The sequence below is a fragment of the Phoca vitulina genome, unplaced genomic scaffold, assembly GCF_004348235.1.
Source record: "Phoca vitulina isolate PV1807 unplaced genomic scaffold, GSC_HSeal_1.0 scaffold68, whole genome shotgun sequence".
NCBI lineage: Eukaryota > Metazoa > Chordata > Mammalia > Carnivora > Phocidae > Phoca > Phoca vitulina.
The window spans coordinates 5712295-5736294 of NW_022589771.1; the positions used below are offsets into that span (position 1 = coordinate 5712295).

Sequence of the window (24000 nt, forward strand, 5' to 3'; positions counted from 1 at the left end):
CCCGATTAACTTTTGTCAAATTCTCTTTCCCATAATATCCCATGAGAATTTTGCTGAGAATTACATACGCAACATATAGATTTGGGGAGGATGTGCTGCTCTACAAAGACTTAAAAGTAGAATCTGTAATTAGGGAATGAATTTTATGTAAATGAAAACTGAGTTTTAAGAGAGTCTGAGGTGACTTCATTAAATTAGTTTAATATTGCCTACATCAACTTCTTTTTTTTAAAGATTTATTTATCTGAGAGAGAGAGAGCAGGGGGAGGGGCAGAGGGAGAGGGAGAGTCCTCAAGCAGACTCCCCACTGAGCACAGAGCCTGATGTGGGGCTCAATCTCACGACCTGAGCTGAAACCAAGAGTCAGATGCTTAATCAACTGTGCCACCCTGGCCCCACCTTCTACGTCAACTTCTACCGCCTTAATTTGCTCGGCAAACTCTTCAGGGAAAGTTTCTGGCCAACGCCCGCTCAAAGCCACGAGGAACACCAGCATGGTGGGGGCTCAATATGCAGGGCTTCTCTGCATCCCAGCAAGGCTTGGCACAGCCACAGAGCCCTCCAAACAGAAATGACCAATTGTGAGCACTGCGGACTGGACACCTTCACGCCCAAGGCCACGCCCAGGGTGGGTGGGCTAGGCTGCAGCAAGGAAGAAGCTCGTGGGTCTCCCTTCCCAGGGCTCCAGCCCCATGCCTCCCAGGGCAAAGAAAGTCCAAACACCTACATGCTCAACCACAGGAAATGTTTCACATCTGATCTACTCATGATGAGGAGCACATATGAGAGGCAGGATGTCCCAGGGTTATAACGACGGGATGGATCACTGCCCGGGGAGAGGGGGGATTTCGGTGAGATGCAGAGAAAAGAACCAAGTGCCCCTCCACTCTGCCCTCTGTCGGCGTCAGAGGCTTGGGGAGAGGCTCGGCTCCCCACTTTCTGTATTTGGAGGGGGTGGGAGGGTTCCCTGAGTTTTTAGTATTCTCCGTCGCCATATTTACATAGACTGGGGGAGGAGGGCACACATCGTTTCCCACCGACTTACGTTTTTGTTCAAGAACTTGCCCTGGTACCTGTGGTTCAGGTGAATGAGCTCGGCCGCACCCTCTTGCTGTCCATTCACCCAGGTACCTACGTACTTACTGCCCGTCTCTGCGTAGAAATAGGTGCCTTGCCCCTGCCTGGTTAAGACAGAGAGAACAATGCGTTTTGTTCCGATACAGTGAAAAACCTTCCAGGTTTATAAGACACATTTAAATTGAGGGGGGCCTATACTTTCCTTCTCTATCTGTGCCCCATCAGAGCGCACTCCTGCTCCGTGTGCCCAGCATGGGAGGGGCATCGCCTGCTGGACAGCGAGGCCCGTCCCGCGCATCAGCCACTTCACGCGGAAAGAGGCAGCGCTCCTGGGAGCTGTGTGTCCCCAGGAGGGTACTTCGGTGGCCTCCGGGCCCCGGGAGCTCTTGAATGAAGGACCACATATTCTCCCCGCGAGTCTGCCCCTGCCCAGTAATGTCGCATCTGGCGTGCCCACCTTAAAGCCACGAAGGGTTTGGACTGCCTGGCAGAGCTGGCTAATGGGCTTTTGTCATGATTCGGCCCCATACTAAGACGTCGTCATATTCTCATTACATAGGTAAGTCGACAGAACAGAAGAGAGAACGCAAACCTTTGGTGAGCAAACCACTCCCCCGTGTAGGTGTCATTATTGACGTAGTAGTAGATGCCGTAACCGTGCCTTTGGTCGTCCGCCCACTCCCCTGGAAGGGACGACACAAAGCAGGCCCGGGTGAGAAGGGAGAGAGGACCTTCACCTGCTGTCTCCTCCCTCTGTGACTCCCCTCTGTCCCCCTGCCCCTCCGGCTGGATGGCGTGGCGTGGGGGTCCGGTTAAGGGAAGCTGAGCCAGGGGCTCCCCGGACGCAGGTCTGGGCAGGGGCAGGCAGGTGGGCTGCAATGAGCTGAGCGTGCCAACAGCAGCTATCACGGCTGGTCAGTGGCAGAGCGAGGATTTGAACCCGGGTTTTGTCTGCCCAGCTGTCCCGCACACTCGTTCTGCTTGCATATGTTTAGCGATCCAGCACCACCACCAAGGCTCGATGATCTCTCCTCGGCCCCTTGCCAGCAGCTCGCTCTATTCCCACTCATCACCCGGCTCCCACACAGCTTTCCGCCCGGGCGCCCGGGGTGCTCCACCTGCACACCAGCCCTGCCTCTGCTGGGACCCTTCCCTCACTAATTGTCCCTGCCTCCTCACCTCTGTGCCGGTTCCTGCGACTCTCCCGCTGACTTGCTGAGAAATATTGGAATTGGCAAAGATACCATAAACTGCCTGACACCTCTACCATAATGACAACAGCAAACTAGTTAGTGAATGCGGTCGATCCTTGAGGATGGATCCCTGCACCAGGAGACTTATGACGCCCTCCAGTCTTACAGCTCACACAGGAAAGAAACTTAATAGAGGTTTCTGAGGTTGACAACTCTCCTAAAAACACACATGGTATTGCTAATAACGAGTTGTTACCCTGAATGACGCTTTTCGAGACTATGAACAATTTTTTAAGAAATGAATTTTGATCAATTTTTGATCAAAGACAAAAGATAGAATTCTCTATTTTCTCTGTAGAAAGGGATATTACAAAATTGTTGTCGGACAGACATTCCATTATTAGCTAGAAAGGTAAGGAAAAGGAGTGTGGCAGGCATGTCAGTTAATTTTTTTAAACATCCATTTGTCACTTCCTCAGATTTTGTAATGTTCGTGGTATTTTAAAATTGTTTTTATTTATTTTGATTTTTTATGACAAATAAACATTCACATTTATGCCAATGTTATATTCTTTTTCTTAAATAGAGCCCCTGAACCTTGCATAAGCTCCTGGCTTACAAGAAAACTGGACCCGCTTCCGCATGAAGAGAAAGCGTACGCAGCATGCCAAGAACATGTGGATCTTCCAGGAAGTATGTGTTTACATGAGTGAACCCCATGTTCGTCGACAACAACAAATCTACAGAAGGGCACATCTACATGTTTTCCCTATCAGTCCCACAGGTCTCGAGCACTCTGTGAGACAGACAAGCAGTGGTTCCAGGAACAGAGCTGCCTTGGGAGAGCTTGCCCTCGCCCCGGGCGGGAGGCCGACCCCCAGCCGCAGAAAGAGCTGCGTGCTCAGGAAGCAGCTAACAGCCCAGAGAGAAGGAGCTGGGAACTGGTACCAGCGAAGGAAGAGGCGTGATGTGTGCCAGGAGCAGCATGAGCAAGGGTGATGGAGAACCCCCAAACTGAAATAGTCCAGCAAACACAGGGGCTCGAACCTAAAGCCGCCCTGAGGATAGAGAGAGTGTGCAGAAGTCCTGGAGGACTTGGGCTTTAAGGGGTCACTGTGTCTTGGTAAATTACCAGTTTAAAAGGAGGAGGAGGAGGAGAAGGAGGAGGAGGGCAGATGTGTAGCACGGGCCGGTTTCTGAGGTGTAAATATTCCCACTGAGGCCACGGTTGAGCTGAGTACGGGGCTGGGGACAAGCAGCCCAGAACTGGCTTGTGTGAGCGCTCAGGAGCTGAGCAAGCAGGGCCCCGGGGGCCAAGACGTCCCTCGGTTTCTTCCCCCAAAAAAGACCATGACAAAACGATTCCATCCTCTTCTCTTGGCCATGAGAGCTGGTCTCCGGGGCAGCATGGCAAGAAAAATGTAGTAAATATTTTGCAGAAAATTTTCAAGAAAAAAAATTAAATTACAAGGGCACCTGGGTGCCTCAGTCAGTTGAGCATCTGACTCTTGATTTTGGTTTGGGTCATGATCTCAGGGTCATGGGATTGAGCCCCGTGTCCAACGGGCTCCGCTCTCAGTGGGGGTCTACTTGAGATTCTCTCTCCCTCTCCCTTTGTCTCTCCCCCCCATGTTCTTTCTCTAATAAATAAATAAATGTAAAAAATAGGGAAGGAAGGAAGGAAGGAAGGAAGGAAGGAGGGAGGGAGGGAGGGAGGGAGGGAGGGAGGGGCTCAGTTGGTTAAGCATCTGCCTTCAGCTCAGGTCATGATCTCAGGTTCCTGGGATCAAGTCCCGCATCGGGCTTCCCTGCTCAGCGAGGAGTCTGCTTCTCTCTCTGCCTCTGCCCCTCCCTGCCTCTCTCTCAAATAAATAAAATCTTAAAAAAAAAAAATAAGAAAAAATTAAACTGCAAAAGGCACCAAATTTTAAGCCAGTGCAGAAACTTTTTTTTAAAAGTCCCAGTTTATGGAACAAACAAGCTGTTAGAGATCCTGCACAGCAGATGGTAACCGGGCCACAGGAAATGGTGCAGAAGTGAGGGAGCTAAGTGAGGGAAAGGTCGCCTCCTGGAGCAGGTCTTTAACAACCATGAGGCAGGTTTCCCTTTTTATACTGCATGCCACTGAGAAACTGTATTACTGTTGCTTTAAATGTGCACTTTGTTTTTTAAAGTCTTTCTACCCCTAATCCTATACTTTCTCCTCATTCTCGATCGTGTCAACAGAGTTTTCCAGCTACATTTCTGTTTGGGAGAAATCCCCACAGTTGGTTGCCTGGAGTCTGGGTTGGTTTTCCTCCGGGAGAGCACTGTCCCCTTACAAAGCTCTCCACGTGCATCGACCGTGCGGCTGTCCCCAGGCTTCCAGAGCTCCCAGGTTTGGAGCTCTGGGGATTAAAGACCGTTTAAAATGAAATGCCCTGGGGCACCAATCAAGCATCTGACTCTCGATTTCAGCTCAGGTCATGGTCTCTGGGTCGTGAGATCAGGCCCTGAGTCAGGCTCTACACTTGGTTCAAGTCTGCTTGGGATTCTCTCTCCCTCTCCCTCTGCCCCCTCACCCCTGCTCATGTGCATGTGCTCTCTCTCTCCCCCCAAACAAATAAGTAAATAAATAAATGAAATCTTTAAAAAAATAAAATAAAACAAAACAAAAATAAAATGAAATGCCCTTCCAAGAAGCTCTCTTCCCACTTAAAATGAGGGTTAGTCACTGTCTGCCCACTCTCTTTTGCTCTGTGAGCACATCTTACCTTCATATCTTGATCCATCTGGGTATATAAAAGTGCCGTGACCATGCTTTTTATTTTTAACGTATTCTCCAATGTACCGAGCACCGTTTTTAAATTTGTAGACCCCCTGAAACACATTGATTATAGACAATTTGTATCATTCCTGAATTCAGGGCTCACCACGAGAGTATTAGCTGGAGAAAGCTACCCACCGAAGGCACCCGTTCTGACCTGGCCATGTCTTTTCCCGTGTTCATAATTCCCTTCATACGTGTCCCCATTGGGCAGTCTTGCTTTCCCGTGTCCGTGTCGTTCGCCTACCTCATTCCGCTCCCCCTCGTATTCCTGGGCAGAAGAGACAGGGATAATTACAGCCACCGTGTATTAATCACTAAGGATGGGTTAAGCATTTTTGTAAATAGTATTTCACGGAATCCCTCCCAATCCTCAGCCCCATCTTACAGGTGAGGTAGGTAACCACACCTGAGCGATGAGGAGCATTGGTCCAAGGTGACATCCCTAGGACCTGTCACTGGTGGGAGCCTCCCTCACTCTCTCCAACATCTGAGCTTGCAATTTATCATGATAATCCTTTACACTGTAAACAAAATCGACAAATTGTGGAAAACTCGAGGTATTCCGAATTGTGTTCTTTATGGGAACACGTGCGAAGTAATAGATGCAGGTGGAATAGGTCTCAAGCCACAGAAATACCTCCCCGTGGCTTCCTCCAATAATCCAGGACTTAAAATGCAAAAAAACACCTCTTCTTTCAAGGATCCGTGGGAGCCTGCGGCCTCCTGACAGCTTTCACCCTCAAGAGGAGCCTGTGGGAGGGGAAGCCACATGGGGGAGCTGAGGAGTAACTAGGGCTCAGTTGTCACAAGAGTCCCTAACTCCACTTAGTTAATCTCCTTATCAAGTTTAAAGTCCTTATCAAGAGACTTGCGTTTGAAACACTCAGAGACTAATACGGAAATAATTATGTATCTTAAAAGTAAATCAATTTAAAAAAACCTAACACAGCCTTGTAATTCACCTACTTTCTCCTACCCTTCACAAAATAAACATTCCTCAAGCATCTAATCATGAGTGCGGGGTGCACATAATAAATAATAAAAGGGCCAAGGCACAGAGTAATGATTTGACATGGAGTTGTATCTGCAAAGATTTACTACAACACAAGCTCGGAAACACTACCAGGACTTCAGAAACAAACACCTCTGCAGTCTGCCCTTGCCTAGCACTATCTAGCTCAGAAATCCTTGCTCGGAACAGAAGGTAAAAATGTGTGACCTTACAGATTTGTTTCAGGGTTAGTCTAAATCAAAATGTATAGAAGCTACACCCCCCCCCAGAAGACCTCCCAATGCACCCAGTACTGAGCTGGAGTGACTGAACGGGAGGGGAACTCTTTAAAATGACCCCAGCTGTGATTTAAAGCTAAAATTATGGGCACAAAAGAGTTACAAAACACTAGGGCTACCTGAGGAGACAAACTCGAAGGCTTACTCAGCAGATGCTGTAGGCTGGGTTCCCCCAGAAGCAGACCCTGAGCAAGTGATTTTTTAAAAGTGCTCCCCGAGATTCAGTAAAGGGGGAAACAGATATGAAAGAGGAGCATGGGGGGTGTCAGGAGATGTCCCAGACTCGGCCTCACTACACAGGGGATTCTGGAGTGTAAATCACTGCAGTTTGTGCTGCTTTTTAGCACCAGCTGCTGGCTATCTGGAGAGCACGTAGATCCCAGGCTTCTGGCCCTGCATACTGGCCGGGTGGTTCCACTTCATAGACGTGCTAGTCTTGAGCAGTAACCGGGGCAGAAGCTGGGAGATGGACACACAGAGCTCGCAAAAAGGTCAGAGCAGGCACCAACCCATCTATCACAGCGGAGGTGATAGGTTTCTCAGTTAACTCTGAAACTATCTCAACTCTGTACACCATGGCTGGGGTTCCCACCTGTCAGCCAGGACATGGTCACCCTCTGGGGTAGAGCGATTAATCTGTGGGCGTGTATATACACCCGCAGAGAGCCCAGCTCACACGGCTGGACGCTGTGCACCCGGCACCGCCTCTCTGCTGCCCAAACCGGGGGATTCCAACGACTTGGGTCAGCTCCCACAAGACTGAAGAAAGCACATGGGACTCCGGGTCTCTCGGGCAGAATCTTCTGGAAGCCTTCGCTGAGACCTCCTCAGCATCTCTTGAAGGCTGCCGCGAAGCAGCTTTCCTCCCTCCGCCTCGATCTGAGGGGCCAGGCTCCATGACGGAAAGGACTGCTCCGGACAGCACGGCAGGCCGGGTGACCCAGCCGACCGCGGAGAGCGCCTGGATGGGGAGTGGCAGCAGGGACGAGGAGGCTTCCAGAGGCTTTGACTCGGAAATGGTTGCCTTTGATGGGAGGCGGGATGCGGAGGGGAGGAGACGCGAGAAGGGATGTGGCAAGAAGACGTCAGCGTTTCACCTCTCACCGCCAACTTCCAGGACGCGGCGCCTCTGGGGCCGGCGCGGTCCCTGTCCCTGGCTGGGCAGCCTCCCCCTCGCCCGGAGCGCTCACCCCAAGATCATTCTCTCCCTCCTCCTCCAACTCCTCCGAGCCCAGGTCCGACATGGCCTCGCCCCGCTCTCGGTCCTCGCCGCCACCAGCGCGTCTCTAGTCGGTAGGTCCCCGCCGCCCGCACCGCCGCGTCCGCCGTCGCCATGGACACGCGGCCTGCCCCGCCTCCCCGCGGGCGGAGGGCTGGGAGGCGCCGGGCGGAGCCACTGCGGCGTTCGGGTGCTGTCATAGCAACGGGAGGGGCGCCCCGGCCTATCACCGCCCCGGAAGGGAGGGGGCGTGGCCTGGGGCGGGAAGGGGCGGGGTGGGAAGGCGCGGGGCGGAGCCGCTGGCAGCTTTCGGTGCTATCAGAGCAACGGGAGGGGTACCTCGACCAGTCGCCGCCCGGGCAGAGGGAGGGGGCGGGACTTGGGACGGACTTGGTTCCCACTAGCTGTCTAACCTGGACCCCATGTGGCTGGCCCCGGGACCCTGCAGTCGGCTGCTGGGTGATGCTCTAACGAGGAGCCACCTTTGCACCAGGGCCATAAAGACGTGGTGCACAGAAGACGCACAGAGCCCAGCTCTGGACAGGGCTTCACCTCTGCCTGGCGCTGGGCACTGCCCCATCCGACCCGTCCCCTTGGCTTCTTGTGTCCCTCCGTGGGCCCTGCCCCCTCCTCCTCACCTTCTGGGCTCTTCTGACCCTTCGGTGTTGGCAGTCCAGAGAGATACGTCCGCAGAGAGCTTTTCTCGTGTTTATAAACCTCCTCCTGACGCAAGGAGTCAGCTCTAACCTCTTAGCAGAGGCGCGTCCACATGGATGCCCTTCAGAGTTTGACATCCCTTCTCCACCCCGAGCCTGAGTCCAGTCCCCTCTATACCCCAAGGAGGAAAGGACTTCAACTCCATGTATCATCTACCTGCTTGTCACCTATCCACCTATCTATCATCCATCTAGCTAGCTATCAGCCCCCACAGCACCTAGAAAAGTGTTTTTCACCCAGTAGATGCTCAGCCAAGCCAGTGAAATCCAGTCCATCGGGGCCTTTAGATCCCGGGTGAGATGGGAATATGGTTGAGGTCTTTCTTCATCAGTGGTACTTAAAAGAACCTCTATTTTGTATGTGTAAATAGACAAAGACCACCCAAATGAACACGCAAAGACCATTTATTCAGAGCTTGCCCTAGCAAGGAAGTCGGCCGTCATCACTTGCATTTTGGCAGAGACTCACAGGCAGGTGGAGGGGCGGCAAAGCTTACAGTGGAAATGAGAGGGGGCTCCAGGTGTGCCCTGACTGGAGGCTGTTGGCTCAGGGAAGCTGTAGGTGGTTATCTAGAAGTGGTTATCTAGATGATTGGTTAGCAATGCAAACTGAACTTTCTCTGGTTGGTCCTAAGCTGGAAGTGGGGACAAAGATTAAGGAATTGCTCAGTTATTAGTCAAGTCCTGGCCAATTGTTACAGGGGTTATTGTTTGCTCCTAGGTCAATTGGTGGAGATAGCAGACTGACTTCCTACAAGTCTGACTTACAGCACACTGGCTTCCTGGACTGGTTACTGTAGATAATGGGTTGGTTTCCTAGGCTGTAGCTTATGGGTCAGAGTTTTGTTCTTCTATATGGTTTGGCCATTGTACATTTGTATAATTACACATTTGCAAGTTACACAAATAACTGTGTTGTCTCAAATCTCAATATTGTTGGGTTTTAATACCTTGAACAATAACAATAACCCAATCATTTTATTTCTTTAAACCTAATATTTAAGTACTCAAAAAACTGAGCTAAATGGAGGGGAAACAGGTCTTAAAGTCATCATTGTTCACTGAAAACATTACTCTCCTAGAGCTAGAATGCCCAAGTTCTAATTCTGGGTTCTGATGGCTTTGGTGACCTCAGGCAATTCACCTGCGCTCTGAACCTTGGATTCCTATTTTGTAAACTGGGGAGGATAAGCCCTTCCGATCTCAAGGAGCTGCCATGGGGATCAAAGATAATATTTTATTAATGTATTGTTATTTATTATGATAGCTACCTAATGTTAACAATAAAAATATTACAAAGAAATCACATATCATTAAAAGAAAGTTCCCCTCACACCCACCCCAAGATGTGTTGTTTGTTGTTGCTGTGGGGGTAGGTGGAGGAGTGGCTGAGGAAACATTTTGATCTTGCCGACAGCCTTACAGATGCCAAACCCATGAGGGGAAGCATCCACAGATCTTCCAGAGCACACATACTTTGCAGCCTTTCCCTCAGAAACAATGACATAATGGAAGGTAGTGATCTTAACCAAATCTCAGGCCCAAACACATCACTTACTGAAAAAAGAAACAATTTACAAGCAAATTAACACACAAGACCCTACAATTAGCATTATTTGTTAGTTGCAAAGAAAAAAGATTGTAAACACCAAAATTTAACAGTTTTTCTTGTGGGGAAAAGTGAGGTGTTTGGGAAAAAGATGATCATGATCTTCATTATACTTGGCAGTTGCCATATTTACCACAATTAAGCATTGGAGGCCATTGGCTCAGGGAAGCTGTAGGTGTCTTTTTATAATAAAATGTCAAAAATATTTTATTTTATTTTTTATTGTTATGTTAATCACCATACATTACATCATTAGTTTTTGATGTAGTGTTCCATGATTCATTGTTTGTGTATAACACCCAGTGCTCCATGCAGAACGTGCCCTCCTCAATACCCATCACCAGGCTAACCCATCCCCCCAGCCCCCTCCCCTCTAGAACCCTCAGTTTGTTTTTCAGAGTCCATCATCTCTCATGGTTCATCTCCCCCTCCGATTTCCCCCCCTTCATTCTTCCCCGCCTGCTATCTTCTTTTTTTTTTTTTTTTTAACATATAATGTATTATTTGTTTCAGAGGTACAGGTCTGTGATTCAACAGTCTTGCACACTTCACAGCACTCACCATAGCACACACCCTCCCCAATGTCTATCACCCAGCCACCCCATCCCTCCCACCCCAACCCCCACTCCAGCAACCCTCAGTTTGTTTCCTGAGATAAAGAATTCCTCATATCAGTAAGGTCATATGATACATGTCTTTCTCTGATTGACTTATTTCACTCAGCAAAATACCCTCCAGTTCCATCCACGTCGTTGCAAATGGCAAGATCTCATTCCTTTTGATGGCTGCATGATATTCCATTGTATATATATACCACATCTTCTTTATCCATTCATCTGTCGATGGACATCTTGGCTCTTTCCACAGTTTGGCTATTGTGGACATAAAATGTCAAAAATATTTTAAATGCTAGAAGTCTGGAATGGTAATTGGTAATTCAAATACATTTTAGCTTTTTTGCATGTGAAAATGAATGTCAGAAATTCAACATTCAGATTTGCTCTAACAATGACAATAATCAAGTTTTGCTAAGGTCTGACTCTGTGCTGGCTGTGTTTTAAGAGTTTTATATGAATTATCTTATTAAATCCTTGCTGTCATTCCCCCACTGTACGGCTAAGGAAAGGAAGCCACAGAGAGGTAAAGTCATTGCTCGAGTTCACACAGCCAATGGGATTCAAAGCCATTACTCTTCATCATTACACTCTACTGCCTCCCAAATCTCTGATTTAAAGGAATAACTGTGGTTTTTCTGGGAGTGGCCTTAAACCATCTACCAAGCAGAGAACCACTGGCTCAATTAGCTTTAGATTGAAAAAAGAAACAAACAAAACAAACAAACAAACAAAAACCAGAAGTGGCTTAAGCAAAGCCTGTTCAGAATCACATCCATTGGCAAGCAGCTGGGTGCCTAGCCATAGATAGCACTAGTGAATTCTAAAATTTACAACTTGATTTACATCTCGTGCAAATTAGTCAGCGTTACCCCTCCCCCCAAAAATCTTTCAATCTACAGTAATTTCACTACACTGCAGGTTTAACAATTGCCCACATAAGGTAAGACGGCGTAACAACAGGACCGCGACCCTAGCCTCCCCCAGCAACACGGGACCCGATCCAAACCCCTCCGCCCAGAAGAGCTCAGATCAGGCTCCCCCGCTCTGAGAGACCCGGGGAGTACCAGGAAGACTTCATCAGGCCAGGCTGATTCCTGGCAGCCCCGGACTCCCTGACCCCTGACTCCCAGGTGACCCCGAAGTGCCCGGAAGTCACAAAAGCAGCACTTTCAAACTCCAAAGGAAGGCCCTCAAAATGCTTCCTTAACTCGTCCTCTTCCTTTCTTCGTGGGCATGAGGGGCAAAAGGGTGAGAACATCAACAGAAGCGGGTTTCTTCACTGGAAAAAAGGGAAGAAATCCTCTCCTACCTCTTAAAAACCTTTTCAAGGAGACACTTCCCATAATTCACCTGCAAGGTCTCCCATCATCCCCCAGCCAGCCCTTCCCATCATCCACCAGGAGGCGTTTCCCATCATCTACCAGTGAGCTCTTCCCATCACCCACCACGAAGCTTCCCATCATCCCCCTGGAGGGATTTCCCATCAACCCCCAGCGGGGAGCTTGCGCAGATGCATCCCTCCGTGAAGGAGGGAGGGCCTCGGGTGAGTGGAGAGGGGGAGGGAGGGCCCACCGTTCTGCCCAGCTCTGTTTCCCCAGCAGGAAATTATCTTCTAGCCTTTCCCGAGTAGAAATGACGGAGACCCACCTCTCTCAACCTACCCGCCCTCCTCCAAAAAAAGAATGAGTAAAGAAAACACGGTCCAGGCTGGCCAGGCCGGCCAGGGGGCCCTTAGCCTCTACCACGGGGTTGCTCCAGAGGGAGGAAAGCGTCTTGGAAGCACCCCCCCCCCGGGGGTCTGCCACCTGACTGCACACCTTTCTGACCACCTCCACGCTGAGGGTGTAGGCCTGGCAGTTGTCATGGCGACCAGCTGTGTCCCTGAGCCTGTCCCCTCTGAGTTCCTCAGGACCCGCTTGAAAAGGCCCTGAGAACTAGGCAGAGTCAGAAGAATGCAAACAGGCCTGTTTTGTGTTGTTTTGTTTTGTTTAAGGCTGTGGCAGCTGCTCAGGTAATAAGCAGGGGCTCTCAACTAAATGAGTTCAGACCCATCTTAACTATGGAAATGTCAGGCTGTTGGTTAAAATTGCCTCGGTCCTGGCAATGTAAGCACGTACTGTGTATACACCTCTACGAACATACACGTGTAGGTACAGATAAATAGGTACATGTAGACGTATAAATAGACATACTAAAAACAGGAATTGCAACTTCTTTTTTTAAAATAGAGTTTAACAGCATTTAGTGGATACAAGCCAGATGCAAGGCTGGAATCCTAGCCCTGTTTTCTACTTTCTGAAGTCCCTTTGCCCGTCTTTAAAATGGAGATATGGTCACTGCCCTCCGAGGGCTGTTGTGATGTCTACGTAAAACGTTTACAGTGAGCCTAGCACAGCGCCAAGCACACAGTGAAGGTGGGTGTAAGCGATTCACAGTTATACTCTATCGCTCATGTAGTCCGCTGAGCACCTTCTACCAGTAGCTCTTCGGTTGATCTTCGTGATTTTCAATCATTGTTTCTTCCTGAAGAGGATCAAAGTGCCAAAGGTGGTTCAGCCAGGTAATTGCTTGTGGGGATCAGAAGTTAGTCTGTGATGAAGACTTGTATTCGTTAGCGGCGACGTATATGAGAGCGGGAAGAGACCGCAGTTCCTTGCAGTTCAAAGTGAACAGTCTGAAGTTACGCCTCTCATAACTCATGGCAGCCGGCAAAGAGGAGACAACCAGCTACACACACCTACCTGCGTTATGTGGTTTAATGGAAGGATGTCAAGATGCTGTCATCAAGACACAAAAACAAATTCTCGTCCACCCAGGCAGTGAAACCGTTCAGTAATGCGGCACAGCCTGTGGGGCAGAGAGCTTAGTGGAGTCGGCCGGGGCGGAGACGAGATGTCTGGACGTTGGGCCGACTAGCATTCCATGTTGGACAGCAACTCGGAAGAGGCTGCAGCTCATCCGCGCTCCCCTCTCTCACCACACAGCACAGAGCGAGTGTTCGGTCAACACGTGCTTATCAAATTGCATGTTAGACATCATTTTGCAACATAACTGTAATTTATGCAATACTTGGAAAAGAGAAAAAAGAGCGTATCAATTTTTTATTCCTTTTTTCGTCTGGTTTGTGATCCTGTTTTTTTATTCTTAAATCAGATTCGATTTTCCAGGGGCTCTCTCAATACATCAGTTAAGTAATTGTAGCTGAGTGTGTGCTGAGCCCCTGGGCTGTATATTAGGGGGCTCTGAGGAAATGAGAAAAATTTACAGACCCATTTGGGACAAATTCAGCATTAATGCATGATATTAAAAAAAAAATCACCAAAACTCTGATCCTCTGTGGCTTCCTCTTGATCCATTATTCTAAAACGGATGTCGTTCCCTCCTAGTGGATGTGTAGGGCTGGTTCTACTCTGATGCTACACATGAGCTTGTGGTGGCCAGTGGTGGAGGGAGATGCCAAGGTCCTAGGGGCTGCACCTTCCAGGGCCTAAGGATGCATCAGGTTCTCCGAGGCAGGTGCGGGGGAGGAGCCTGCAAGCCAAGTGGCTTTTCCCAGAATAAGGCTTGCCCTGCCCAACTTGGGGGAAGGTGATGAGGATCGAATGAGATCAGGAGGATGAAATGCACTGGAAAGGCCACGTACTGTAGAAATGGAATGTGTACACTTAACTCGGGTTTTTTAAATCACTGACCACATACTGCTTGATCTGTACAAAAAAATGCATGTTCCCACGTGTCAGTGATGTAACATAGTAATGCGGTGAACCCACTCCCCGAAATGAAGAAGTGAACGAATAGAATCATTGTGAGGATCTGAGTGCAAAGATCTCTGTCCACACCTCAAATCCAACTGTGCAGAATTCAGCCTTGTAGGAGTTGAGGGTTCCTGGGCCAGGAGGAGGAGCAGGGAGACTAAACGCTTACTGCCCCGCGTTGCCTCCTAGAATGGCGGGTCCCGTGCCGCTGTCCAGCGGAGTGACTGATTCTCCAGGATCCCTCACCTGCTGTAAGTCATTTTTCTTGGCTACTTTGGTGGGTGGAACAGCATCTCATGGTGCCTTCCCTTTGTATTTCCTGGATTGTCTGTGAGGATAAGCACTTTTCCCCACAGGCTTATTCTTCACCTGCGTTAACCTTTGGTAATTATTTAGATCATTTTTCTACAGGACACCCTCCTAGATCAGTGAATGCTGTTCTCTCTTTCTGAAACATGATTCTCCCGTTTCTCTACCTGGTGAACAGTTCTTCACCTTGAACGCCTCACCCAGAGGTAACCTCCTCGGGAACGCTCTCCTACCTGCTTCGAGCCCCTGGGTACCTCCCCTTCTCTCGGCTTCTATTGCAGTCCTGGCACGCTTGTGACTTGTGTTTCCAGGTCAGCCTCCCTACGTGCCCCAGGGCCTTGGCCCCCGCAGTCCAGCACAGAGCCTGACACACAGTCAAGGTTCACATTATTAAAAATTACTCAATGCTTTTGGCAAAATTGGTGAAATGCACTGAAGTGTAATGATGACCAGTAACCCTCACCTCCCTGGGACAGCCACTTACTGGCATTTTGGCGTGAATCCTTCCAGGCTTTTAAAACGCATATATATTTGTACTTAATTGGAATGGTTTCATTTATCACCTGCCATTATCACGTGCTATTATATGGTAAACACGTCAGAACTTCTTCAGAAGTGTTGTAAATAACTGAATGGTATTTCACCTTGAGGATATGTCGACATTATCTTGACTCAGTCAAGGTTTGATGAAAGAATGAATGGAAATGTGTCCTACAGGTTTGAAGGAGGTAGGGAGCATTACTTAAGGAGATTGTACTCTTTTACATGATTAAGAAAATACTGTCAAGGTCTTTTCTGGGTACCTCATTCATCCCTCCTCTGGGATGACCACCAAAAGCACTTCCTCAGCGCTGGGCACGAGCCTCTCCTCTGCTTACGGCTCTGGTACCCCTGCTTGTTTGTATGTCTTTCTCTCCAGCCCGGGGCCTGGCTTTTAATGATCCAGCTGATAGGGCAAGCCTCCAAGCAGTTGTGGACCAAATACAGTAGTCAGGAGAGCTGCAGAAATCTTTTCCCTCCCCCTCCACAAAGAGGAGAGCCAGGAAGATTTTAAACGGGGCTGGTAGTTTAAGGTGTCCTAGGACTGGCGTCCACGCCATATGAGCACTAGAACTTGGCCCCGAGAACCGGGCTGGGATCCACTTTGGGCCACGCCGGACCCCCGGCTGCCAGCTCAGGAGCTTAGTGCTGTTTATTTCCGGCACTGGGTGCACAGCCTCTGTGTAGGGATCCTCAGAGCTCCCCGCTGAACAAGAACGGAAATGTACAAATCCTCAAGTATGAAGCAAGTTCAGTTAGGTGAAGATAACTTCATCTCACCAGTGCATCCCTTTGATCAGTTCCTTAGTATGTTCAAAATAGTATTGGACTCACAGAAGTTACAATATCAAAAAAATATGTGATTTTTTTTTTCCTAAAAGAGTTTTTACATTGTTGTAACCAGAAATTTTGTAACATGTTTAAGGATTTGGGAGGACTTGGGGGTTTTGTGGCTTGAAGCTCTCTGTAGTTTCACACCGACTAGATGGCGAGCTCCCTGAGAATGGCATCTGTCCTTTTCCTCTTCGTAATGGGGACGGTGTCTTCCGGAGCCAAGTGCTCAGTGACCGTACGTTAGAGAAGACACTGAGGCATAAAGAGGGTCAGGAGTGTTCCAAGGTGACACATCTAGTCCGTGCTGCTGGGCGCAGCAAGGACGGCGGGCAGCACCCCTTCAGGGAGACCGTGGGTGCAGGCGGCCAGGCCACTCTGCTCCCTCTCCCCCGACGTGGCAGGGCGCGTCCCCTCAGATGCTCCTGCGTTTGCCAGCAGGAGGGTGGCTGCCACGTAATCCACGGGAACTTTATAGGCACATCTGGGTTTCAAACCTCTTGTTAGCTTTATGCCACATAACCAAACCTTAACGGCGCTTACATTAAAGATAGGCGGGAAATCAAACTCCATTTTCAGAGGAAAAATGGCAGATCAACCACGCACGCTGCTAAAAGGGGCTCTGTAGCTCGTTCCCTCTTACGCCGGCGCCCAGGGCATGTCGCGAATCATTCCGTATTCGTACCGACCCGCTGTGCCTTCCAGTGTTTAGAGTAGCCACCACTTGGGAGCAGTCACTCAGCAGCAAGGCTTTCTCGAGTGTCTCCTGTGGGCCAGGCTTGGTTCTGGGTGGTAAGGAAGGATTCACTGATGGACAAACGGGTAAAAAAATCTCTGCCCTCGTGGAGCCCACATCCCAACACGTGACCTCCTTCACCCTCACGCCAGCCCAGGAAGTCCTGGTAGGACGGCTGGCGCTCGGGGAGAGGACAGTGATGTTCCTGCCCCCCCACGGGACTCACAGTAAGGGGGGCCTGCAGGACGTGCTTAACAGTGGGAGGCTGTCCATTCTGTTCGTTACCAACAACATTAATAATTGAACAATACTCACCTTGCTCGCCGGGTAGCGCCCCATACTGCTGGACTTTTTGATGAGTGGAGATAAAAATGAAGCTTCTCTTCTCCACGTTAAGCGAACAGGTTCTGATTTTACCCTTCCCTCCCTCTCTAATAATGTTCCGCGGTTCTGTGCTTTCTAAGCTTGGGGCATTCTCTCAAGCTCTGAAGTCCGGACTCGCCAAAGTGCCCTCCAGGGAGGCCCTCCCTGGGGAATGTCTGCTCCTTTCCCTGATGCGCCCTGGCCTCGCCTCCAGTGTCCCTCGCAGACACGGAGCTCTTGGACAGAAGGTCCTTGTTTTTTGTTTTTTTTGGTTTTTTTTAAAGATTTTATTTATTTATCTGACAGAGAGAGACACAGTGAGAGAGGGAACACAAGCAGGGGGAGTGGGAGAGGGAGAAGCAGGCTTCCCGCTGAGCAGAGAGCCCGATGTGGGGCTCGATCCCAGGACCCTGGGATCATGACCTGAGCCGAAGGCAGACGCTTAACGACTGAGCCACCCAGGCGCCCCCAGAAGGTCCTTGTTTTAAACCTTACTTCTCATTGCAAGCGCAGCTCCTAGCACACGGCTTCTTTTGCACACAGTAGGGTCTCACACTTCGTGGTTCTTTCTCATGAAAGACCGAACCTTCCAGAAGGTGTCAGAATCGCCCCTTTCTCAACGCCAGGGGAAAGGAGTGACTCCTCCCTGGAAATTGGGGGGCTGGGGGTCATGGCAACAGCTGACCCTTCAGGTTGGAGCTGCCCACCTTTGTCCTCTCGGTGTCACTCGGGCCACAGACACACTCCATCGCACACACAGATTGGCACCGATAGAAATTCATGATCTCATTACTCTCCTTCTCATGGCCAGCAGCACCTGCTGCCTTCCAGGCAGTGTTTGCCGCAGGTTCCCTTAAATCCTCCTGATTTTCCTCAAACACCAGAGGCTACCTCCTCCCTCTTCACTTTCAGCAACTGACTTTATCTTCCGCAACAAGGGAATGTAGATAAGAACTCCCAGCTCATGCTTACCCACCTAAAATGACCTGTGTCTACATCTGTCCTTTTCAATTGTCCCTTCTCCTTCCCGGGGCTCATTTCTCCTCACGTGCTTTGGATTCCTTGTCTTTCTGCCTCTGGAGGGACATGTGTCCTTTAAGCTGACAGCCCTCTCCCCTGTGCACACCGACTCTCGTTCTCTCTTCTGGCTTCTGTAGGACGGGCGTCTTCTGAGAGAAGTGGCTGCTTCCAGGTCTGGGGCACCTGTGTGAGATGAGCTCAGAACATCGCGTCACACTGGAAAGCAAGGACATTATCAAAGGACCAGGTCGTGGCAGGAGGACTCAGGAGCCAATGAGAGGAGGCTCTCACCGGGGGCACCTGGGTGGTGCAGCCTGGTTGAGCATCTGATTCTCGATATCAGATCAGGCTCTCAGGGTCGTGAGATGGAGCCCCGCATCAGGCTCTGTGCTCAGCGCAGAGTCTGCTTAGGATTCTCTCTCTCCCTCTGCCCCTGCTCCCTGCTCTCTCTCCCTAAATAAATTTTAAAAATCTTAAAAAAAAGAAGAGGCTCCCACTGGCCAAGATGGGCAAATGAGATGAGTGCATGTAACAAAAAGGCCGAAACAACACGAAAGGAAGCTGCTTGATAACTTTTGAAGACTGCTAGAAAACTAAGTCATTATTTTGACAAGTGGCAGAGAAAGGAGGGCACCCCACCTTATCCTGCCTTTCCCACCTGAACCACACCTCAGAGTTAGCTAAGTAACTGATGAGGGTAAGTCTCTGTGGAAGTGAGCTACAAATAAAGAGAACTCGTGGGATTAGGACAGGACTTCTGTGATATCCCTTCACAACTTCTGTGATTCTAACTTCCAGGGAAGAATGGACTCAGGCAGGGAACATCGACTGTCACCCAGGCCTTGGTCCTCACTGCCCGAACCTGACTGCGCCTCAGGGTCTCACCGCCAAGTTCAGGAAGGGCAGGGGGCGAAAGAACATGTTCGATCACATCCCAAAGACGGAGCCAGCACTGCACAGGGTGTGGGAAACTGCAGGACAGATGGCCCGGCCCCTGCAACCACAGGGACAAAGTGTCAGGGGCCGAGAGAGAGAGAGAGAGAGAGGCACAGGGCAAATGTCCAGATGGGGAGACCTGGGGGACGCATCAGGGCAGTACGTGCGTGGTCTGCTTGGAGCCCCATTTAAAAACAAACAAAATAGAGGGCGAGAACCTTTGTAGGACCGGCAGGGAGGCTGAGAGCACAGACTGGGTATTTGATGCTGTTATGGGATTATTCTTGTTTGGGGGAGCCACGATGATTGGGTTGTAGTGATGTTCGAAACCCTGTCTTTTAGAGATACATACTGAAAATTTACAGATCCAATACTGTAATGTCTGGGACTTGCTGCAAAATACTCCTGGGGCAGGAAGGGGTTGAACAAGGAGGAAACTCGATTGGCCGTGTATTGGTAGTTGATGAAACTGAGCGATGGGCACCTGGGGCTTCATTCTAGTGTTCTCTCGACTTCCGCATATGCTCAGAAATGTCCAGACATTCAAAACGTATCCTTCTTCCTCCCCGGGTCCCTCTCCAGCTTTGGACCCTTCTCTCCTCCCCAGGCACGGCCAGCCTTCCTGAAATGACTGTTTTATGCTGCCTCCTCTTCCTCACTCCCCACTCGGTCCTGCCCCACAGCGGTCCGCCTGCCCCCATGGAAGCTTCAGTCCCCCCTCTGCTGGGAGAAGCCTGTAAACCCGGACTTCTGTGCAGCATCTGACTCTATGGCCCCCTCCATCCCCTTCTGGAAACTGCCTTCCTTGGGCCCTTGGACATCACCCTCTCCTGGCCTTTCCCACTACCCCATCCACGGCTTGCAGCCCCTCCTCTCTGCCTGGCCCTTAAAAGTCGGTACCCCTGGCTTCTGTCTCAGCCTCCCGCCTGGGCAAGGTTCTACTCCTCTGCTGTCCATTGCTGTCCATACCCGGCCTCCCTCACCAGCCTAGGATTCTTCCAGGGACTCTAAAGCCACACCTCCAGCCCTGGTCAGCATCTCCACTGAGAGGTCCCCTGGGAACCAGATGCTCAACAAGTACAAATAAATTTCTCTCCCACCTGCCCCCCAAGTCTGTGTTCTGTGTCCCTCTCTCCATGAAGACTCCACCATTCACTTAGCTGCCCAAGCCTGACACCTGGGGGCCAGCCCTGGCTCTCTTCTCTCCTTGCCCCCTAGACCTTTCTCCCACCCCTGCTCCCCAGCAACCATAATCTTGGGCCGTCACTACTCCTCGACCAGCCTGCTGCCTTGCTTCCCAGGCTTTTGTGCATGCTGGGTTCCCTCTGCATGGACCGTGTCCCTTCTCTGCCCATGCTCTTGGCCAACCCCTTGTGTGCTCCTGAGATGTTACCTCCAGCTAGTCTAGATCAGGTGACCCTCCTTTGCACCCTGTGTGTTCGCTGCTGTAACGTGTAACCGTGTTGTGATCGCTGGTTACCTGTGTGACCTATTCCCTAACCAGATGCTCTCTCTGGGGGGAGGGGGATGGAAATCACATCTGTCTTTGCCTCCTGGAGCTGCTTTGTGGCAGTGGGACTCCCTTGCCTCTTCCTCCCTCTTGGCTTGGGTCAATGGGGGAGTGTGACTTGGGAGGTAGGACTGTTCACTCCCTGTTCCTTCCACATGGGGCCACCGCCTGACAGCAATCCCCCCCCCAATCCCCGGCCTGTCCCCAGCTCTGGCCGCAGCCTCAGCTCCCTGAGTCCGAGGAGCTGCTCACTTCCCTGGCGCAGCATGCTAGCAGCCTCCTGATGTTGCTAGCCCGAGGGTGCATTCCCACACTGACCTCCCTACCCCCTGTGCCCTGCTTGACCTCTGTAGTGGCCCTGTGCCAGTCTGGTGCCCCCCCCAAATTCTTGTCCTTCCCGGTACCACAGAACGTGACCTTATTTGGAAATAGGGTGGTTGCAGATGTAAAGCCAAGGTCCTATTGGAGTAGGGTGTGCCCCAAATCCAATATGACCAGTGTCCTTGTAAGAGGGGAGACACAGAGACACAGACACATGGAGGGAAGTGAGCACAGACACGTGGGAGATGCAGTGTGATGGCAGATCGGAGCCATGCATCTACACGCTAAGAAAACACCAAGGATGGGGCGCCTGGGTGGCTCAGATGGTTGAGCGTCTGCCTTCGGCTCAGGTCATGATCTCAGGGTCCTGGGATCGAGTCCTGCATCGGGTTCCCTGCTCAGTGCAGAGCCTGCTTCTCCCTCTCCCTCTGCCACTCCCTCTGCTTGTGCTCTTCTGTCTATCTCTCTGTCAAATAAATAAATAAAATCTTTAAAAAAAAAAAAGAAAAGAAAACACCAAGGATGGCCAGCAACACCAGAACCTAAGAGAAGGGCCTGAAACAGATTCTTCCGTGGAGACTTCAGAGGGAGCACAGCCCGGCCAACACCTTGATCTCAGACTCCTGGCCTCCATAACTGTGAGACCATGAATTGCGGTTTGAAGCTACCCAGTTTGAGGTACTTTGTCACGGCAGCCCTGAGACATGAATATAAGCCCCTTCCTCACGCTCACATGAGTCTCCCTTTGAGGGGACTGGCCTATTCTTGCCACACGGCTTTGGCTCTATGAACTTTTCAAAGTCAAGGCCCCTTGTTGACTCTGAGGCCTCAGTGGCACAGGGCTGGCCCCTATCGGCAGTAAACACCTGTTGGGTAAGAACGAACGTGCCTCTCATTTGGTCTGTTCCTCTTTTACTGAAATAATATCAAAACAAAGTTAAAGCAAGCATGGACGTTTTGGGTTAAAGCAGAGGCCCACCCAGGGCAGGTGTGTTCAGCTGACAGCCCCATGTCTGGCCCCACTGGGTTCACCCATCTGGAACCCCGGCCCTGGGCTCAATCGGTGTTAGCCTGAGGGCACACCACCTAGGGCCTAGCACACCTTGTCATGACTTTGAAACACTGGATTGGAAAAGGTCAGCTGGATTGGAATTCACTCTATTCTCACAAGAAATCTCCATATTACATGTCAATGAAAGAAAAGGAAGAGCTGTTAGATTCTTTATCATTTCAACTGTTGTAAAACTTGTGATTGTAAAAAATAGCTTTAAAGTTACCTACGGCACCTGGGTGGCTCAGTCAGTTAAGTGACCGAATCTTGATTTCGGCTCAGGTCATGATCTCAGGGTCATGAGATTGAGCCCCCTGCATTGGGCTCTGCGCTCAGAGGGGAGTCTGCTTGAGATTTCCTCTCTCCTTCTCCCTCTGCCCCCCCACTCTCTCTCAAAGAAATTAACAAAATATTTTTTAAAAATTTCTAAAAAGTTACTTAGTTGCACAGAGAAAGTGTCTCAGTGGTGATGTCCCAGCTGTTCCCTCTGCCCTGAGCTTGCATGCAGCCAACTTAACCATAAAACCTGGAATGTTCATCGAAGCAGTCGCAGGTTCTCATTTCGAAGTGTGAACTGTTTTATTTGGAAGTTTTATACAAATTTATTATCTCCCCTACTACATTTTTTTGGTGTTTCTTATAATCATATAAAAGATTAATATTTTATAAAAGATTAATATTTTAATCTTTTTGAAATTAAAAGACTGAATATTTTCAGCAAATATGCTATAGACCATCCTGGGCCCCTCTGGTTTTCCACAGTGTGCCATACAAATACTTCCTCTGAGAAAGCTTGCGTACAAGGACTGCGGCCTTCTGAGTCAGGGCATGACCCTGAGTATCTCCCCAACTACATTTAGAAATAACTAGTACCAAGTCACTATGATAAGTCAGGATAAACTGGTTTCAGCTGCCCCCAGGAAATGCAGAGCAGGCCGCCTGAGAGGACAGAAATACTTGAGCCCAGGAGGAAAGGCTGAGGTGGGGCAGGCGTCACTGTGTGAGAAAGCACGCTTCCTGGAGGCGACAGCACTGTCCCGAAGCTGGGGCAGGAAGCCGCAAGAGTGGGGGCAGGCCTCATCCGGCTACTAAGGGACCAGGTCTTGTTCCTGTGGGACAACCACCGTGAGGGGTTTCATCAGGAATGACAGGATCCCAGCTGCTTTAGGAGGGCAATTTGAGGCAGTGAGTGGGTGTCTGAGGGAGAGTGGTGAAGTGGGGGGCTAGTACACACTTTCAGTGAGAGAGCAGGAGCCCTGAGTAGAACCCATGGGAGCGCCAGAGGAGGGGTGGTTTGGGGAGAGATGGGAGCCGGACGGGGCTCATTTGGGGATCACCAAGAACAGATAGTAAGGAAAGGGAGAAAGAACTGGCCCAAGGGAGAAAGAAGTTGATTGGCCTGGGGCCATCTCACTTGCCCGAGGAGGGGGCCCAGCAGGTGTCCTGTGGCTGAAACCTTGGGGCCCCCGGAGGCTGGCAGGTTTCCTTTCTGCATGGAGAACGCTTCCCAAAAGCCAAAGGGGACATTTGCATGGCTCAGTGGGTTAAGTGTCTGACTCTTGATTTCGGCTCAGGTCATGATCTCAGGGTCCTGGGATAGAGCCCCGCATAGCATCTGGCTGGGCATTCAGTGGGGAGTCTGCTTAGAATTCTCTCTCCCTCTGCCCCCCCCCCCCTCCCCCCCCCCCCCCCCCCCCCCCAGCCCCCCCCCAAAAAAAAAAAAAAAAAAAGCCAGAGAAGTGGTGTATTCTACACAACTCAGTGAACAGAAAAGGATAGCAGAGTGTTCTAGAAACAGAACAGGCTGCAGGGGAAACCGTGAGGCCTGGCAGGGGAGGAGGAAACCTTCTCCAGACCAGGCTGAGGGGGATGTTGGGCGGGGCAGGCTGTGTGCCCAGACCACTGTCCCGACAGACCTCTGGGCATTTACAGTGAGGCCTTGGATTGCTTTTAGCCATAAGCATTGTTTTTCTTGTTGTTGTTGTTTTGTTTTGTTTTTTATAACCAGGGGCAGCCTCCTTCCTGGAATTTCATCTGCAAAATGTGTTTTCTGCTTCACTTTGCTCTTCCTGGGAGGTTCAGTTCCGGGACGCGGGCG

At 50.3% G+C, this 24000-nt stretch overlaps 1 protein-coding gene across 2 annotated transcripts in view; it reads right to left on the reverse strand.

Annotated features, from left to right (window-relative positions):
- The window catches only part of RSPH1 (radial spoke head component 1), a 30337-nt gene extending 22605 nt beyond the window's left edge, over positions 1-7732 (reverse strand). For both annotated transcript variants that reach the window (XM_032392679.1, XM_032392680.1), the window contains exons 1-5: positions 7560-7732; positions 5234-5347; positions 5024-5129; positions 1670-1760; positions 1046-1181 (exon numbers count right to left, since the gene is read on the reverse strand). In XM_032392679.1, coding sequence (XP_032248570.1) covers positions 1046-1181; positions 1670-1760; positions 5024-5129; positions 5234-5347; positions 7560-7613 — 501 coding nt within the window. In that variant the 5' untranslated portion in view covers positions 7614-7732. The remainder of the gene's footprint in view (positions 1-1045; positions 1182-1669; positions 1761-5023; positions 5130-5233; positions 5348-7559) is intronic.
- Between the last annotated feature and the right edge of the window lie 16268 nt (positions 7733-24000).